The following is a 17,425-nucleotide window of genomic DNA, read 5'->3' on the forward strand; positions in this document are numbered from 1 at the left end:
AGAGGTCTCCCCACCCCTGACATCCTCCCCCACTGCAGCTTGTATTCCCCACATCCTCTTGCTCCTTCCCCCAAATCCTCTCCCACCTCCTCAGAAGGCTTATGTTATAACGAGAAAAAGCTTTTGCCTGACAAAGAGGTTCATTTTGTCACTAACTGTGTGGGCAATATCTTCCCCTATAAAGTGAGTCAGACGGCATCTGGCCTTTATTTCCCCCGAAGCTGGGAGGACAATGTGTATTAGGAAGCTGGTTCCATCAGTTACTGAGGCAATGACAAGGGTTTGCTCTTGGTATCACCATGGCGATGAGCGGAGTTACAAAGCAGCAGAAATGAGTCAGGTTCCGTAATCAGCCAGATCAAGGGTGAGATCCTGGCCTCCCTTGAGGCAGCTGGAACTCAGTTTCTTCATCTGCACCTTGCAAATAATGATGCCTGCCTTGAAGGGTCACTGCAAGATTGAAGTGAGGGGATGTATAGTGAATCATCTAGAGGAGAGGTAGGTGGAGAGTGAGAGCCTGACAATGTTTGTCTTCTTCCAGATTCTAATGCCCCCCAAGTCCAAGCCAGAGCTGCAGGCTCCTGTGCTTATCCCTGGGCGGGCTGTGCCTTGCACGGGGGTGTCTGCCCGAGGGAGCACACACAACCGAGGTGCGTGCTCTGACATCACGCAGCACTGGCCTGGAAGAAGGGTGTCTTTTCCCCTCTAACCTACCAAGGTTGTCATGTGCTAGCTCAAGGTTACAAGATTTCTTAAGGCAGATGAGGACTTGAGTACCAGACTTCTAGGCAGAAGGAAGGCAAGATATAGGAGTTCAAGATAGTAAAGTCACACACACACACGCATAGACTCAACCTCCAGAATGTTTCTAGCATGTCTCTGATTATACCCTACCATACTCCGTACAGTTTTGATGTATTTTTGACTCTCCATCATTAAGAAAATATAATACTAAAACTAGTAGGTGAAATTTGAGAGTTTGAATATAAATAGGCTATTTATATAGGTTCAATATATTTAACAGGACTTATTAGTTAAACAGGAAAATTATAAATTTAACAGTAAAATACAAAACAAAACAAAAAGAGAATGCCATCTTATGTTACCAATAATGGGGAAATTGATGCCACGTGCTTCCCGACGTGGAGCACGGAGAAGGATGCCACATCACACACCTCATCCTGATCCACACGGGGTTTCTGACCCAAAGTTAATTACACGAGCTGCAAACAAACCACCCTGAGGGACCCTCCTCAGAGCAGAAGGACTATACTCTCCCAAAGTGTCAAGGTCACGAAAGAGAAAGGGAAGCTGAGGAGCAGTCCCAGAGGAAAACAGACAAAAGGGACATGAAATCTGTGTGCCGTGTGCGATTCTGCACATTGTGGGGAAAATCATGAAATTTGAATAAGGTCTAGGTTAGACAAGAAAATTACCTCAATGTCAAATTTCCTGATTTTGTACTAGACATGTGAAAATCGTTATCTTTAGGTGAAGGGTAAAGGGGCATGACATTCGCAAACTATTCTCAAATGGTCCAGGAAAAAAGACGGTGTGATCAAGCAAAATACTGACCATTGTGAATCAGAGTGGCAGATGTCCTGGAGTTCTCTTTATTCTTCTTACAGTCTTTCCATAAGTTTGAAATTATTTCAAGAGACAAATTCACAAGCTAAAACAAAGTTCAAACCCTGAACTGTGACATCCAAGGATTTCTAATCTAGCCTCAACCTGTCTTCGCCATCTTGTGGTCCACTCATTCTCTGCCATACAACTCACTTTGCACGGCTTGAGTTTTCCCAAACATAACCGGTATGTCCCATCCTGAGATTTATGCTCACTCAGACCTGCCCAGCACAGCCTTCATTTTATTCCTTACCCTTTTGAGACCCCATTCAACTTTGACCCAAATAAAATTTTACCTAATCTGGGGAAGAAACCCTCATTTACCCAGTTAACCCCTATATCCATCCAGTCTCGTTTGGGTTCAGTCAGCCTTCTACGCTGTGGGCTAGTCACAGAGCCCACCTAGATAAGGAACCGCAAGCGGAACTCAGAGAACCGGTATAGGCTGCCACCTGGTGGTCTGTAGGAAAAGAACAGTTTGAAGAGTTCATCTGTGAGCACAGAGGCTTTTGCAGGATGGGAAGCAGCAGGACACGCAGATTCTGCGTAATGTCTCATTTAATTCATCTGCGAGTTACAAAATCCACTCTGTAGATTGCTTTGGAGACTAGAGATAAGACATTCACTCAATAATATGGTAGCTAGTACTATTAGCAGCATCAAATATTACACTGGAAAGAACCTTAAAGACCATTTATTTTCATCTAATCATTTTATAGTTAAGAAACCTGAAATCCAGGAGAGACACAGAGCAAAGCCTCAAAGACAGGTTTTTTGGCTCCTCAGTTCTGTGCCAAACGTAAGTCAGAAGAGACAAGTTCATTGTGAGTTTAGCAAAAATTATAGTATGTAACTGTAGAGCACTTGGCAATAAATCTCATTCACACCCACCCCCTCATTCATGCCTACCTTCAAAGGTAGGCCTGGCCGGCTGCTGGCTCCAAGTAGGTAAGGGCAGGAGGGGCTCCAGGAGAGGCAAATGTGCCCTCGGGGAAGGTGGGGGAGGAGCAGGTGCCTTTGAAAGATGAGTGTTTCCTCCCTGAGGTCGACCAGAGCCTTTCGAAGTTTGGGTGGTTACCCTCCAGTTTTAGTTTCTCTTGCGTGTGAATCACTTCCTTTCACAGTCTGTCTCTGGGCTTCTCTCTGGTTTGGTTTCTCGTCTTTCCTCTCCTCCACTTCTTCCTCTTTGTCTCTAACCTTAACCAGGAGAACTTTCCTCCGAGCCAAGACTCTGGCACAGACCGAGAGCTGGGCTCGATGCTACACCATCTCTCCCCGGGCAGCTCTGCCTCTGATCAGAAGGTGACGGTTATCCCACTTCCTCTGATTAAATGACACAACACTGATGAAACCCTGTAACATGTTAACATCTTTCCAGAAATCCTGGTCAGTCGTTCCCAGCCCATCACGGGGTTCTGTCTTCTGCGTCACTCTCTCCTGCCCCTGTGTCCACTCTGCCTACCAGGATGGTCCACTGCAGCCGGAGACAGCTGTCTAACTTTGGTGCAACGGCCTCAGGGCTTCCCTTTAGCAGAGATGAGAGAAGGATGTAGGCTTAGAAAAGAGCCCCTTGCCCCCCGCTTCCTCCAATCTGCTTACTTCTGCCTCCTCCTCACTTGTAGAGAACCCCAGTTCTCATGTTCTGCCCCCAAACCCTAATTCCACAATCAAACCCTACATTTTTTCCCCTTATACCAAATCTACAGCAGCCTCCAAATCCTACGTGCTGTTGGGACCTTTAATACCTATCCTTTTTAAGGTTTTAGAGTCCTGAACCTGAAGACCCCAGCTTTAAATGTTCCCTAAATCCATGAGGTCACCTTCCTGCTGGACTTGCTCCATCGTTTCTCTAAGGTTCAACCCACCTTAAATACTCCTTCATCCAAACTCCTTCCAAGAGAGTTTCAATTCAGATCAGCTTATTCAAAGCTTCAGGGAGCTGTGCCTTAAAGAATCAGGTTTTGCTTGTGTTAACCATGTAGCGCCCCAAATTATTTGATCACCCAAGAGAGTAAGCCCTCTGAAGGGTAGCATTTGATATTGTCTCTCTGTATATTCCCCTGGATCTAGCTTACCTCTGGAACTTAGAAGGCACCCAAGTGAGTACAATTTACATAGAATTCTAATTTCAGATCTCTAAAGGAAGACTCTCTGCAGACCCATGACATACTGCTCTTCAGTTCTGCTAGACCTTCCAGAAGGAAGATACAGCAAAACAGAACGAAAACCTTTCTTGCAGTTGGGTTGAGTGATTCAGGAGAACGGGTCTGTTAGAAAAGTTAGCAAACCCCATTTCTTGGAGTCCTGTACTTGCAGAACACAGAAGAAGAGAAAGGGGCGTGCTCACCTTGGTGGACCCCTTTCTGTGTGGAGAAAGTTCAGAGAATCCTTGATCCTCCTCCCCTAGAACTCGTTCCATACTCTCTCCCCACTTTTGAGCCTTGAGGTACAGGAAGGAGACACATTCACTCAAATTCCCACATTAGGAATTGGAAGAAACAGACTCAGTGAAAAACGGCTGTTTGCAAACGCCAGGATGTGAAGGAGGAGAGAGCTGAGAATTGGAATGGAAACAGATCGCCTGCATCTGGGCCTGGGCGGAGGGGCCCAGCTGCTCGGCCCAGAGCAGGGCCGTGAACAGCAGCTTCTCCACCGTGGGACAGCCTCTCTGGGCGGCTGTCCTGGCTCTGCCCCAGGTCTGGCTGGGCAGCCTGCCAGCTGGCTCTCAATTCCGTGCCCAACTCCTGCTCATCTGTCTGATGGACACCTCAGTGCTCAGAAACTGTTCTTACTTCTCTGTGTCGTCAGGTGACGAGTCTGGAGGATAATATCATTCAAAAGCAATTTTTACTTATCTTTGCAAAGGACAACAGTTTTTTTTCCTCCAAACTCGTTCTATAATACCTTGCTAATGATTTCTTAGCAAAGATTTGTCACATAATGTTTTCGTTTTCCATAATAAACCACACACAGTTTCACGAGAAAAGAGAAAAAGAGTATGTGTACACACCATGGATTTCTAGAGCCAAGACAATGTTAGAAAATACTTCTCTCCTTGTCAGACGATGAAACTGATATCCAAGGAAATTAAGTAATTGTCATATAGCTAGTGTTAAAGTCAAATGACTTTTTTTTACTCCTGGGTCAGTGTTTTTACAAATTTCATAAAGCCAGGGGGAAGCATACTAGAACGGCAAGCTGTCCAGGTGATAAGGCGTTGAACCGCCAAATTGCGTAGGCAGTAGAGAACTAACTCAACATCTCAGCAGTTTAAGGGGTTTTCTTTTGAACTAGGAAAAAAAATGAACAAAACCTCATTAAAAAACAAACATACGAAACAATCTCTTGAAATCCTGAACTCATCTAGCAGAAAAAGAACAACTGGTTAAATTTTCAGGAAGCCCATGGAATATACAATTAGAGAACTTCTCGATGTCAAAGACATAGAGGCTCTTCAAGTCGTCAAAGGACAGAGGAAGGCAGGTGAGAGAGAGAGACAGAAAACTGCTCTGCAGTCGGGGAAGACGACAAACATAGAAGACTGCCCTGGGCTTCCTCGTCCTCCTAGGAGTCATGGAGCCTTCATCCTGATCTGCTTGTAAAGAAGAAGACATTTCTTTAAAAAAAAAAAAAGTCACAAAAAGAAATTTTCTTTTTTTAATTAACAAAAAAAAAATCTCTGGAAATTTACTTGTGAAATGGCTTCTTTAAGGACTAAAGTCATTTTGATAAAGACAGATCTATAGCAGGCTGGACAAGTTGAAAAAACATTGTATTAAAGAGCCTTTTTTAAATGGCCAAATTTGTTGAGCATTTGCCACGGGTTAAGCCCGGAACTAAACACTTTGCATCCCTTTATTCCTATAGCTTTGCAACCACCCCTTTAGGAAGATTATCCTCATTTTGCAGATGGGAAGCTGAGTTCTGGAGATGTTGGTTAATGTGTCCAGGACTACAGAGCCGCCTAGCATCAGGGTCTGACTCCAAAGCCTATTCGTCTAACCATGAAACTACCCATGGTTAGCAAAGTGTTGGCATTTTGGACAGAGCAGCCACTCCTGATGCTGAACGGTCCTGTGCCTTCCAAGACTTTCGCCATCTTTGGTGCTCAGGTGCTAAGTACCAGAAGCAGCTCCCTATCACTCTAAAAAATTTAAATGCTCTATAGAGATGCTACTTTCCCTGTCCCCAACTCTTTGAAAATAACTGTTAAGAAAAATGGTGAATCTCAGAAATTTTAGGGTAAAAATAATTTTAAGAGTTCCATTAGTTAGTTTTTGTAGTTAATTGGGGCAGAAAAAAAAACAGTGTTAAAGAGATCAAAGGAGCACTAGGTTTGGTTTTTTCACTTGTTGATTTTTGAATTAATTCTCAAAAACAGTATTATATTTAGCACCTACTATGTACTGGAAAATATGTTAGACATTTTTATCCCTATATATAACTGAATGTATCATGTGTGTGTGTATTAGAGAAAGACAGACAGAGAGAATTATTATTTTAATCATATTTATCCTTAAGGAAAATAATATTTAGAGAAATTAATTTACTGAGCAGAAATTTTATTTAGGCTTCTTTCCATGACGCTATAACTATACTGTAAATACCCAATGAAATCCTATTGGCAATTAGAAATGGAATTTGAGAACACGGCAGAAAGAGATCCAACCAGTCACAGCCATAAAATTCAAAAGAAAAGAATGAACATGTGAAAGTCAGTCACAGTTAGCACATTCGAGGTGTGTCTTGTACGATAAGTGTTGTGATAAATATTCATAAGTAAATGATAATGGGGAGGGCCCAGAATAGCATCAGGAAAGAGAGAGAGGAGATAATTGAATGGTACAACATCAAACAAAGAAGACAGTATTAGGAGATATGGGGGAGGTGGGGAGAGTTATGCTGAGGATGCTGAAAGCTGGTCAGGGCGAAAGTGATAGAGAAATGGGAAAAAAACTCTGAAGTCTAATATGTCTTCTTGGAACAAAAGTCAGTAAGTTGAAGACATCATCAGGGTGTGAGAGATTTTTGAAAATCTTTGGGAAAGCAATCACTCATTTAAAAAGAGAAATACTTTGAATTGGTTTGAGCATAAAAACTAAAACATTAAGAAGTCAACCCGGAGAAACAGTGGCTTACGATGGTGCAGTATTTGAAAACAAGCCTCTGGGGAATTTACCAGAGTGTAAAAGAGTCATGAAAATAGAGACTCTCAAGTGTGTGATGGGGCTGTAAGCATCTTCCCCGAGATAAATGTGAGATAATTTTCGGGAGAGAGTGTTACTATTTTTAGACACCTCTCCTTCTGGGGACAGACACTTGATTTGAGGCACTGAGATGATTTGAGGCTGTTACCTGGTTAGAAGACTGCACTATACACACATCCTTAAATGAGCTGAACAGGAGAAGATCTCCTGTTGTTTTGGAAAGACCAAGGCAGCTCTCTGATGGGAAGGGCTCCCTAGTGGTGAGCTCCAGGGACTTCAGATATTTTGTTCTTCAGCCGATCTGAGCTACAGGGTAGAGGATGTGGCTGGGGAAGGAGGCGGGGACTGTACAGATGTGTGTATCTGTGTGTGTGTTTTCTCATTTCCGCTTCCCCTTTCAAGCTGGCAACAGCAGTTAAATGAGGACAGAGAGAAAGGTACAATATGCAATATGATACTTTCTCACTGTCCTCCCCTCCAACCCGATACCCGGGAAGGGCGTGGTCCAGCTTGGACGGCAGCTTTGCTTCAACCTCGGCTCTCTCCTAGCAGACAGGTGAGTACGACTTCCACCTCGATTTTAAGGCTGTGCTGACTTAGGATGGTGCTGGGAGACCGAAGGAGACAAATCAGAGAAAAAGGCTGTGGGAAAAGGAAAAATTCAGGAGACATTTCTAACTTTAACCTTCAAAAGTTCATCACTGTATCTCTTGGAACAAGGAGGTCCCTTGAACAATTCACCTTTCTCACCAGAGAAACTCCTCTCTGTGTCTAGCTGTCCCCACTTTTGCTGTCATTTCAATCCGACTCAAACTTTGAAAAGTTCTCAAGGAGAAAAGTCTCTTAGCTTCATGCAGGTCGCATGCTAGTGTCCATAACTCTGGCTGTTGGGAATACCTAGCCTAAATCAACTTTGCTTTTTGTGGACATGACCTCTTTCTTCAAAAGCTGCAGAAGAAAATTGTTGAGGAGATAAACTACAGCCACAGACACTGGGTTAGAGATGAGGGAGAATTTACACAATTGGACGACACCAGGCCAAATGAACTAGCAGGCTCGAGATAAATAACCACCCATCAGGGTGGATTTTCCAGTCTCAGAGATGAATAGATGAATATATTGACCATGTAGTAACCTGTGTAATCACTGAGGGGAAGTGGGCTCTGCTCCTCCAAGACACCTTGTCTTGGTGGTGGCCAGGCCGAGCATGTCACCACCTGCATGAGTTTTGGGGAAGGTGGAGGAGTGGGAAGATGCTTTACCCTGGGGTTTTCCCGTCCCTGCTTGCAACTGAACTCATCAGTGGGTGGAGGAGATGAGGCTGGTCCCCTGTGCAGAACAAGGACAAGATAAAATTGCTCCACAGAAGTGGCTTGATAAGACCACGAGGGTTTGGAAGAGATACTAGTGACTCTGTCTACCACCAGTGGCCCTGAATAGAGAGGCAAGGGAACTTTCTGGACAGTCCATGGCAGTGCCGAGGATGGGAGGTTGGAGATTGCAGGCTTGCGACTTGTGTGTCCAAACTTCAGACTTAACAATTATTAGGCTTAGGTGATTCGAGTTCAAGATCTGGTATAATTCTCCTGTAACATGAAGCATCATTAAGAAGAGGGTAAGCCAGGTTTACTGTCTCACTCTACCGAGGATACTGTCAGAGCTAACATGCTGAAGACGTGACAAGAGGGATAGAAAGAGATCTCACAAATGATTTCTTATGCACGGACACCCCAAGGAGTTTAGACACTCTTTACAACAACTTTATTAATAACACTTTCTTATAACTCCTTTGGTCCCACGGAAGGTGAGACAGAGTCCTGTGATTAGGCATGATGGAGCGGAGACCCAATACAGTCATTTTTAGTTCAAGGTATATGATTCGTAGCTATTACAAAATGGAGAGGAGGTTTGGTCCCAGCCCAGATTATGATTCGCACAGTAAGCAAAGAAGATTAGACATTTATCTAGGCTTGATAACTGCCAACGATTCTGTTTTCTGCCTAAAGGACGAGATGATGTAGATATTGTGAAAGTAAAAGAGGGAAGAATAAACATAAGGGACAGAGCTTCATTACCAAGGCAATAGGACTGAAGAAGTGAAGACAAGCATTCACAGAACTAGCTCAGTGATGGAGAAACCTACTCACTCTCCCCCGTTACTAGACGGAACCGCCTGTAAACCAGGCCCAGTGAACTCATGTCTCTCATTCTTGCTGCCGCTATAGCCCAACCAGACGAAAACATTTAGTGTCTCCCAACACGGAGAGCACAAGATTCCTTTTTTCCTGAATGTAAAACTGTAATATTTCCTGTAGGAGTTGACAAGCTTTCCATAAAACTCATCCACATCAGAGAGATGGACGGAAGGAAGAAAAAGAAGGAGAGAAAAAGCGTAGATGGCCTTCTCTCAGGATTTATTTGGCTAAACTTATTTGTGAAAGGGAGAGGATGATAAGAGAGGGAAAAAGAATTATAAAACGAATTAGCATTCTTCTTGGTGTTATTTATCAAGTATCATCTGCCCCCCCAACTTTTCTTCCCAAATAGATTGAACTATTAAATCTGTTAGATCAGAGAAGCCTCAGAACACAAAAACGCTGTACTCGGGGTAATTTCTGTTTTGATGATCTTCCAAACAGCCGTGATATGAGCGAGGGTTAGAGATTAAGAAGACATTCCCTATCTGAGGGAATGTGAGAGCCTGTTGCAGGTTGGGGGTATGTAGAATGGGGGGCAGTCAACTGCTGGCTGTCCTGGAATTTCCCACAACCCTTTGCAATGGCGATGATGCCTGGCTTGGCTGTGAACGCGGATAAGATGCATAAGATGCGGAAGGTCTTGTAGGCCCCATCATGGAAACTCTGTTTCCTTTTTCTCTCCTCCCACGCTGGTTTTCACTCTCAGTCCCAAGTCACAGGCACTACTTGGGGGTGTAGGCACAATACAGACAGACGAGAAGAGAGGTCTGTCTGATACATGTCCTGGGAAGAGGCCCAGGGTGCTAAAGAAAGACCCAGGACTGGGTCTTAGAAACCAAGAATGCAGGAGGAAGGCTGTGTGATGAAGGAAGAGAGCACATACGTGGGACTCAGAACTTGTGAGTGTGCATCTCGCTGATGACCATTGATGTTCTATGCGATTTCAGATACGCCTCTCTCTCTCTCTCTCTCTCTCTCTCTTTCCGCCTGTGTCTTTCTCCCTCTCCCTCTCCTTGTCTCTGTCAGCTTCCTCAACTGCAAAACGAGTGACCAGGATTAGATGATCTCTCTGGTCCCCTCGGGTATTAGATAAGAACGAAGGACCGATTCATTGCCTGTTTTTCATCTCTGCTGAACAGCAACATCCCTCTTTCACCATCTGGCACCCTTCTGTGCCTTGCTGCTCACCCCTCTTTCCTTCCTTATTCCTGAAAATATTCCAGATTTAGTGAATGGTTTAGACTGAGGGAAAATGAATAATAATAATAATAATAATAATAATAATAATAATAATAACTTATTTATTAAGTACTTCCTTTATACATCGGGGACTTAATATGCATTATCTGATTTTAAACCCCAGTAACCCAACAAGTTTGGTATATTATCTATATTACGTATGAAGAAACTTAGGTTTAGAGGGGATAAATGTGCTCACCGAGGACGCATGTGCAGTAAGGAGACAGTATGGTGATTTCAAAGCTCACTCTGATTCCACCGCCCATACTCTTTCTACAGTTTCCCTTCTCAAAAGTTGACCATCCTTTCTCGGTCCCTTAAAAATGTCCCCATAGTAAGATATCTGTAAGTAGAGCTGATACTTGACAGGTACAGATCAGTAGGCCCATTGTGGTTGTTAAAATATTAAAATTTCCATATCAAATTATAATAATATTCATTGCTCCAAGCCCTCTGAGTGCCCATCACTAACCCAGCTATCCCAGCTCTTCCCAGGAGACTCCCCAGACTGGCACCAAAAACTCAGGGCCGTGCTAGCCGTGTACGTGCAGGACTGTGACTGGTGTCCCCCCCGATTTGCCTGTGCTGCGCCATAACCATTGCCAGATGTTCTGAAGGCCACAATGATCAGAAAATAATGGGGAATTCCAGGCAGACAGTCTCCCCTGAACCAGAATCTAATTGGCCCCTTGCTGCTAAATCACGCCGTGAGCCCCGGGGCAGCAAAACTGCTTCATAATCATCTAGTTGGAATCAAGAAGGAAAGTGATGCTAATAACCAAACAAAGCAGCATCTCCTTCACCAAGATTGTCACAGAGTCAAGTATGAATTACTTTTGATTTATCTGCCTCCTCTATACTGGACTATAAAATGGAGAGTTTATGTAGCGGGTGAAATAGAAGGCTTACTAAAATAGTTTCTCCTTCTATTTTATCCTAATTACATTTGCTGCGGACACCTGGATGGTCATCTTAGGTTATTTTCTTTCTTTCTTTCTTTCTTTCTTTTTTTTTTGTCTGAAAATAAGTTGTTGGGTTTCTTTTTTTTAATTGAAGTATAGTCGATTTACAAAGCTATGTTAATTTCTGGTATATAGCACAGTGATTCAGTTATATATATTCCTTTCCATATTCTTTTTCATTATAGGCCAACACAAGGTATTGAATATAGTTCCCTGTGCTGTACAGTAGGACCTTGTTGTTTATCTGTTTTATAGACAGTAGTTCGTATCTGCAAATCCTGATCTCACAGTTTATCCCTCCCCACCCACTCTCCACCTTGTAACCATAAGTTTGTTCTTCTGTTACTAGTGGAAAGATCATACAACTAGAGTCAGACCAATCTGAGTTTAAATCTCAGCACCATGAGATCCTAAATACATGATCTTGGGCTAGTCACACATCTCCCCGAGCTTCAGATAACAATAATTAGCTCAAAGGAGATTGTCAGGATTAAGTGAAGTGGTTTATGGGAAGGTTTTATGGATAAATACAAGGAACTCAATACGTCTCAGTTATTTTAAGTACCCATTGCTTCGACTTGCCCATGTTAATATAAAATGAATTTCTGAGTCTCCAAGAAAATGGAGACTAAAAGTAGGTGATGTTCTCAGTGTAGTAAAAATACACTCCTAAATGTTTTCTCTGCTACTAATGTTACTGCTTCTGCTAATGACTTTTGTTGGAAGATATTCATTTCAAAGCTCTTAAACAACTCCTTAGCCTGAAGCCACTATGGGTGATTTCTTGTCTAACTTCAGTCCTGTCTGCTGCACTTTCTTCTTTTAACGATAACATCCTCAAAACAAAAAGAATCCTCTCCTGCTCTACTTGGTTGTAGGCAGATTCCAGACCACTTGGCAGATGGTGGAGAAATATTTGGGGAGTAAGCCTCTAGGGAAATGTAAGAAAGAAGAAAGGAACAAGGACTGAAAATGATAGCAGAGGGGGAAAGAAGGCTTTGGGGTGATTCAGGCAAGTAGCAATAGAGCCAGTGTGGCATTGTTGTTGGTTTTTTTTTGGAGGAGGGGAGCATGGCTAGTGGAAATGTCAGGGAAGATACATCAGCAGTCATCAGACGTCTGTCCTCACAGAAGACAGGTAAAATATTATATTTTACTATAAACTAGCATCAAGAAAGATGGCATTCCAATTCCAGAAGGAACTTTCGACCAAGGAATAAAAATTTACAATGGAAAACTCTGGAAAATATTTTTTTTAAGATAGGAGAATTTGATAGTTTCGGCTTATAAATTCAGCCAGACTTGTGTGGTCCCATGTTCCATCAACAAAGGATTGGTATAATTATGCCCCGAGCCTTTTTCCTCTCCACTACAAGGTATACGAAATATTTACATTAGGCTTTGAGACCGTGTGGAAAGTCAGAACACCTGTCCCATGACACCCCCTAGAAGAGGATAATTTTTCAGCATCAGTGTGATTCTTGCTCCTGTGCAGATACAGTATTTACAGAACGTCTTCTGTTGCAAGGTACCCTGCTCTGCCCAGAGACAGGATTTACAGGAGAGGTTCCAAGTGATGGTGGATCACAGCAAGATAGGGGGCCACTGGTGTCTTGATTAGTGGGGTCTAGGCGCATGTGCTGGGTGCTCCAGGTGGGGAGGAGAAAGGAGATGACTTGAGGACACCTTCAAAGGGTAGGTAGAATTTGTTTAGTAGAGAGGACAGTGAGTGAAACTGTATAAGCTAAAGCAAAAAAGCAGAAAAGTCCAAGATGTGCTGGGGCTCAGTCAGTGAGCTCTGCTGATTGACTCACCCTCCTTCAGGCACCTTCTCAGTCTCCATCGTTCAGGCTCCCCACTCTCCTGGATCACTGAACGCTGGAGGCCCAGGAACCCCGGAAGTCAGCGTTAATTTGCAAGGGAGTTTGTTACATGGGCAGGAACTCCAGAGGCCACTGGACTGGTTCCTAATTCTTCCGGGAATAATTACACAAGTGCATTTTTTTAACAGATATTATTTCTGCAGATATTTCAGACTCAACTAGGATAAATTCATTAACAGTCCTGTTAGAGACAAACTTCCACGACACTGAGTCCCACCAGTTCTTCTTCTAGAGAATGAAATCAGTGCCCAAATAGAAAACCAAACTGGCTGGTCGGAAGTCAGTTAATTGGACCACAAGGTCGGAAGAAGGCCCGAGGCTCCTGGCGCCCCGCCAGTGCTGTCTTCACTGCGCCAGACTCCGTGGTGCAGAGGTGCGTGTCTTTGTATGACTTGTTTGGAGGAAATATCTCCATGACCTTCTCTCCATCACAAGCGCCCCCCAAGGCCTTCGAAGGTGCCACCTCGACAGCTGTGTGTCCCCATCCTTCAGTTCTTTCTAACACGCTCACTGCTGATGAGCTTGTCCGACAATCATTTGCCACTTCCTCCAGATTTCCACAAAGAATATCCAGTTTCTTATCTCCCAGCAGCACGGCATCCTTTTACCACTAACCAGACAAGTCTGTATCTCCCCACCTCAGAATATTGCCGGACTTATAGTGTCCCCATGCAGTGCCCCACGAACAAGACTCTATAACCCTTGTGTGGCAGAGACGGAAAAATCAGTTAGGTCCTGTTTTAGGCAGCAAGGACACAGCAGTGAATGACCCAGACAAAAAGGTCTGTCCTCATGGAGCTTATATTTTAAGAGTAAACAATAAATGAGGTTAACAAATAAAATACAAAGTAGGTAGGGATAAGAACAATGAAGAAGAGAATTAAGCAGGGAAGGAAATCATCTGTAGGCTGTGGGAACCGGGCCTGACTTCAGGGAGAAATTGGTGAAGGGATGGGCTTTGCAGGTTAAGAAACCCAAAGGCTGCGGGAGAGGAGGAGGGAGGGGGAGAGAACGTGAGAGAAGCCTAGGGTTCACCGGGACACACGCATTTTCAGGGAGCCAGAGGGGAAATTAGCGTGTGTGTGTGTGTGTGTGTGTGTGATGTATTTTGTAGGAGGAACATAGGGTAGATTCATTGCTGAAACCTGAGCAGGGGCCCCCATCACTCATCTCAGTGAGATTCTGGCACTGTGCTGTGACATCCTCATTAAGAAACTGAGCCCAGAGAAAGCAATTGAATTTTCCGAGGTTATACTATTAGCAAGCGGCAGAATGAACTGTCGGAGTCAGAAGTTCCTTCTTTCCTTCCTTCCTTCCTCCCCTCTTTCCTTCCCTCTTTTCTTCCTTCCTGGCTTCTTCATGAATTCCCTTAATCACCAAAAGAAATTCTTCCTGTGAGCTAAAGAGTTCTTGTGATTTAGATGAGGCCCATTTGCCCTGGAAATTAAAGACAATAGGCAAGTCAGCCTTTGACATTGTCTTCCCTGGGCTGGTCAGTATTAAATATTCAGCAGGTGCAGGACAAGGTAAATGCACTCTAACAAGGCTTTTTAGACTCTTCCTAAATTCTTCACAGTGGCAGTTTCACCCTTGTTTTATCACCTTGCAACAGCTCTGACCAAAGGACAGCAAATCACCCCTGCCACCCTTCTTTGTGGCTTCACTGTGTGTCACAGGATTAATTCAATCATTCAGTTCCCCCCTAAAAGGCACAAGCAGTGGACAAAGGGCCAGATGCCCAGGGTTCATAAGGTTTCATAATGCCAACTGCTGTCTCTTCTTGGGGGAAAAAAAACAAACATGTCCTAGGCTGGACCTGAAGTAAAAGAATTCAGATCAGGCGGCAGTAGTTACGTATGGCTTCTCTCCGGATGTGTTTTGTTTGTAACAGGCGGCGGCATCCAAAGCAGTTTTACTGCCCTAGGAATGTGCTTTATGTTCAGGATGTTCTTTTCCAAAATAGCTATTTTAGTGCCTAAATTGTTGAATGCTTCACTGATGAGTTTAAGTGTTTGAAAAACAGAAGTCTCTGGAACCTGGCACTCTTCTTTTCTTTTCTTTTTTTTTCCCCCCTTTTATTTTCTCTTACTCCAGCAGTTAATGGTATAGCTGTGAGGCTGAAGCATTTATGGCAGCTCCAGGGAACAGAGGGCTAAGACAGTGAAGAGCACTGGTCCCGCCTCCACCTGGCGGCTGTGATGGGTTGTGAGCGCAGATGTGGGGAAGAGGTGGGAAGACAGCATATCCACCAGTGAGGGTACATTGGCCTCAAGCTCTGTTTTTAAATATAAGCTCTATTTGGGCAACTGAATTATTCACCCCCTCTGTCTTCCTCTTTGAATAAGTGGCTCCGGGCATCAGAATGTCTCTTCTGGCAGAATCCAGAGGTGTTGATGAAGCAGTGTTAGATGAAATACCAGCACAGCAATGAACTGGGGGATTAAGTAACAGCTCTAAAGAAACGCAAGCTGACAAATTAGGAAGTGATGATCCTCAAACACATCGACTATACATCGATAAATAGATAGATAGATAGATAGATAGATAGATAGATAGATAGATAGATAGATAGGCAAACCAAAAAGAAAGTGATGATCCTGAAGGTGGAGACTGCTAATTGCTTCAGGCAAAGTCTCCTTGTTGTTTTCATTGTCAGAGTCTTCCTCTACCCCATGCCCCCTGCCGGAGAGAGATCTTATGTGGAGCCCTAAAGTATTAAACAGGAAACAAAACAAAATAAGACCAGAGTGATGATCGTTAAGAGTGACATCCTGGTTGTGGGACCTTAGAAAATCCGTTTAATCTTTGAGATCTGAGACTTCTTCAATATATCTTTATGAGGATCAAATAAAGTGAAATGTATGCATTGGAAATTTAAAGATACTTCAATTTCAATGGAAGATTCTGGGAGACAACATTCTTAAAGATTAAGGAAAATGTTTTCTAAGATAGTATTTCACTTAGCATGAGAAGTACGATTCTTTAAGTCAGAAGAGCTTTCTCAATGTCCCTTCAGTCAGATGATGCTTGAAGTTTATGGATTTGAAAGACTTGCCCTGGTGGTTAGATTGTTCAGAGCGTTTCTATTTTTGGAGGAGGGAGGAAAAACCAGACATCTCCTCCCTCTTCCTGACCGGCAGAGGGGTGATGCTCCTTTGTGCAGAGCTGGGAAGACTCAGGAGAGTTGACAGTTTCAGAACAGAGGATGAGGGTGTATCACTGTGTTCCACTTCTCAGGACAGCATCACTTTGGCGGGAGGCCCTGAAGTCTGAACAGGACCATGGAGGGCTCTGTGCTGAGCCCCACGTCCTGGGAGAAACGACGGGCCTGGCTCCGTCAGAGCCGGCACTGGCAGACCCAGGTCCTGGAAGAGGAGGCTGCAGCCGCCCTGCAGGACGTCCCGGATCCTGAGCCTTCCGGTCTGGATGATGTTTTCCAGGAAGGTAAGAGGCAATTATACATCAAACAGACTTGCACATTGTGCCGTGCATGGTAGGAAATGCGGCAGAGGCACCCGTCTGCAGTGCGGGCAGCGAGGTCCTCAGCCAGGCTCATTTTGGCTGGTTTAAAGGAACTGAAGAGAAGACAAACAAAGTAATGTAAGATACGAATTATGTGAAAAAGAGACAGCATCAGCATTAGGAAAAAGGAAGAGGCACACTTCTGCATTGTCCTGAGCGGCTGCCTGCGAGTATCTGAGGTCAGGGTTCTCTACGAATGTTTGGAACATTTCTGTTTTGTCTGTATGACAAGGTTACGTTCGGTCTCAGTGCCTGGACTGGCTGTAACTCAGCCGTGTGCCGTGACCTGTGGCCAGTCACTCACCTCTCTAGGACATATTTGCCTTGTTGGAGTTACTAGTACCTGAAGTAGTAATAGTCCCTTTTCTACAGGCCTCTCAGTGCTTCTTTTAGGTTCAAGTGACACTGCAGACGTAAGAGGAAAATATAAAAGATAAACTGAAAACTAAATCTTATAGAAATAAACCTATCCTTGCTTATCTGGTAGGAAACAAAATGCACAAAAGTAAAACTGGTGTTTTTTTTGCTTTTTGTTTTTTAACTTTTTTTTTTTTTTTAATGAGGATCCACCCCTGTTCGCAAACTTTGGGGTATTTTCCAAGTTCCTGGGAGAAGGGGGGCAGGGAGGTAGAGAGAGAAGAAATACCCACTATTTGTAAACATGGATATATTCCTCTTATGTTTTAAAGAAAAGTTTGATGGAAAACAAAGGATTCATGACGTGGCCTCTATAAGGAGAAAATTGTGGGATGGGGTGAGTTTCAGGGAAGAGGTCTGATCTCCTTCAG

General features: G+C 43.8%; 1 protein-coding gene across 3 annotated transcripts in view; it reads left to right on the plus strand.

The window, feature by feature from the left end:
* The window catches only part of TESPA1 (thymocyte expressed, positive selection associated 1), a 110,851-nt gene that overhangs the window by 68,487 nt on the left and 24,939 nt on the right, over nucleotides 1–17,425 (plus strand). For 2 of the 3 annotated variants that reach the window (XM_072972689.1, XM_072972690.1), the window contains one exon: nucleotides 16,353–16,559. In XM_072972689.1, the coding sequence (XP_072828790.1) occupies nucleotides 16,397–16,559 (163 nt within the window). In that variant the 5' untranslated portion in view covers nucleotides 16,353–16,396. Of the gene's footprint in view, nucleotides 1–7,235; nucleotides 7,390–16,352; nucleotides 16,560–17,425 lie in introns of all 3 variants that reach the window. The other variant, XM_015238032.3, reaches the window with a different exon arrangement.

The sequence above is a fragment of the Vicugna pacos genome, chromosome 12, assembly GCF_048564905.1.
Source record: "Vicugna pacos chromosome 12, VicPac4, whole genome shotgun sequence".
Taxonomy (NCBI): Eukaryota; Metazoa; Chordata; class Mammalia; order Artiodactyla; family Camelidae; genus Vicugna; species Vicugna pacos.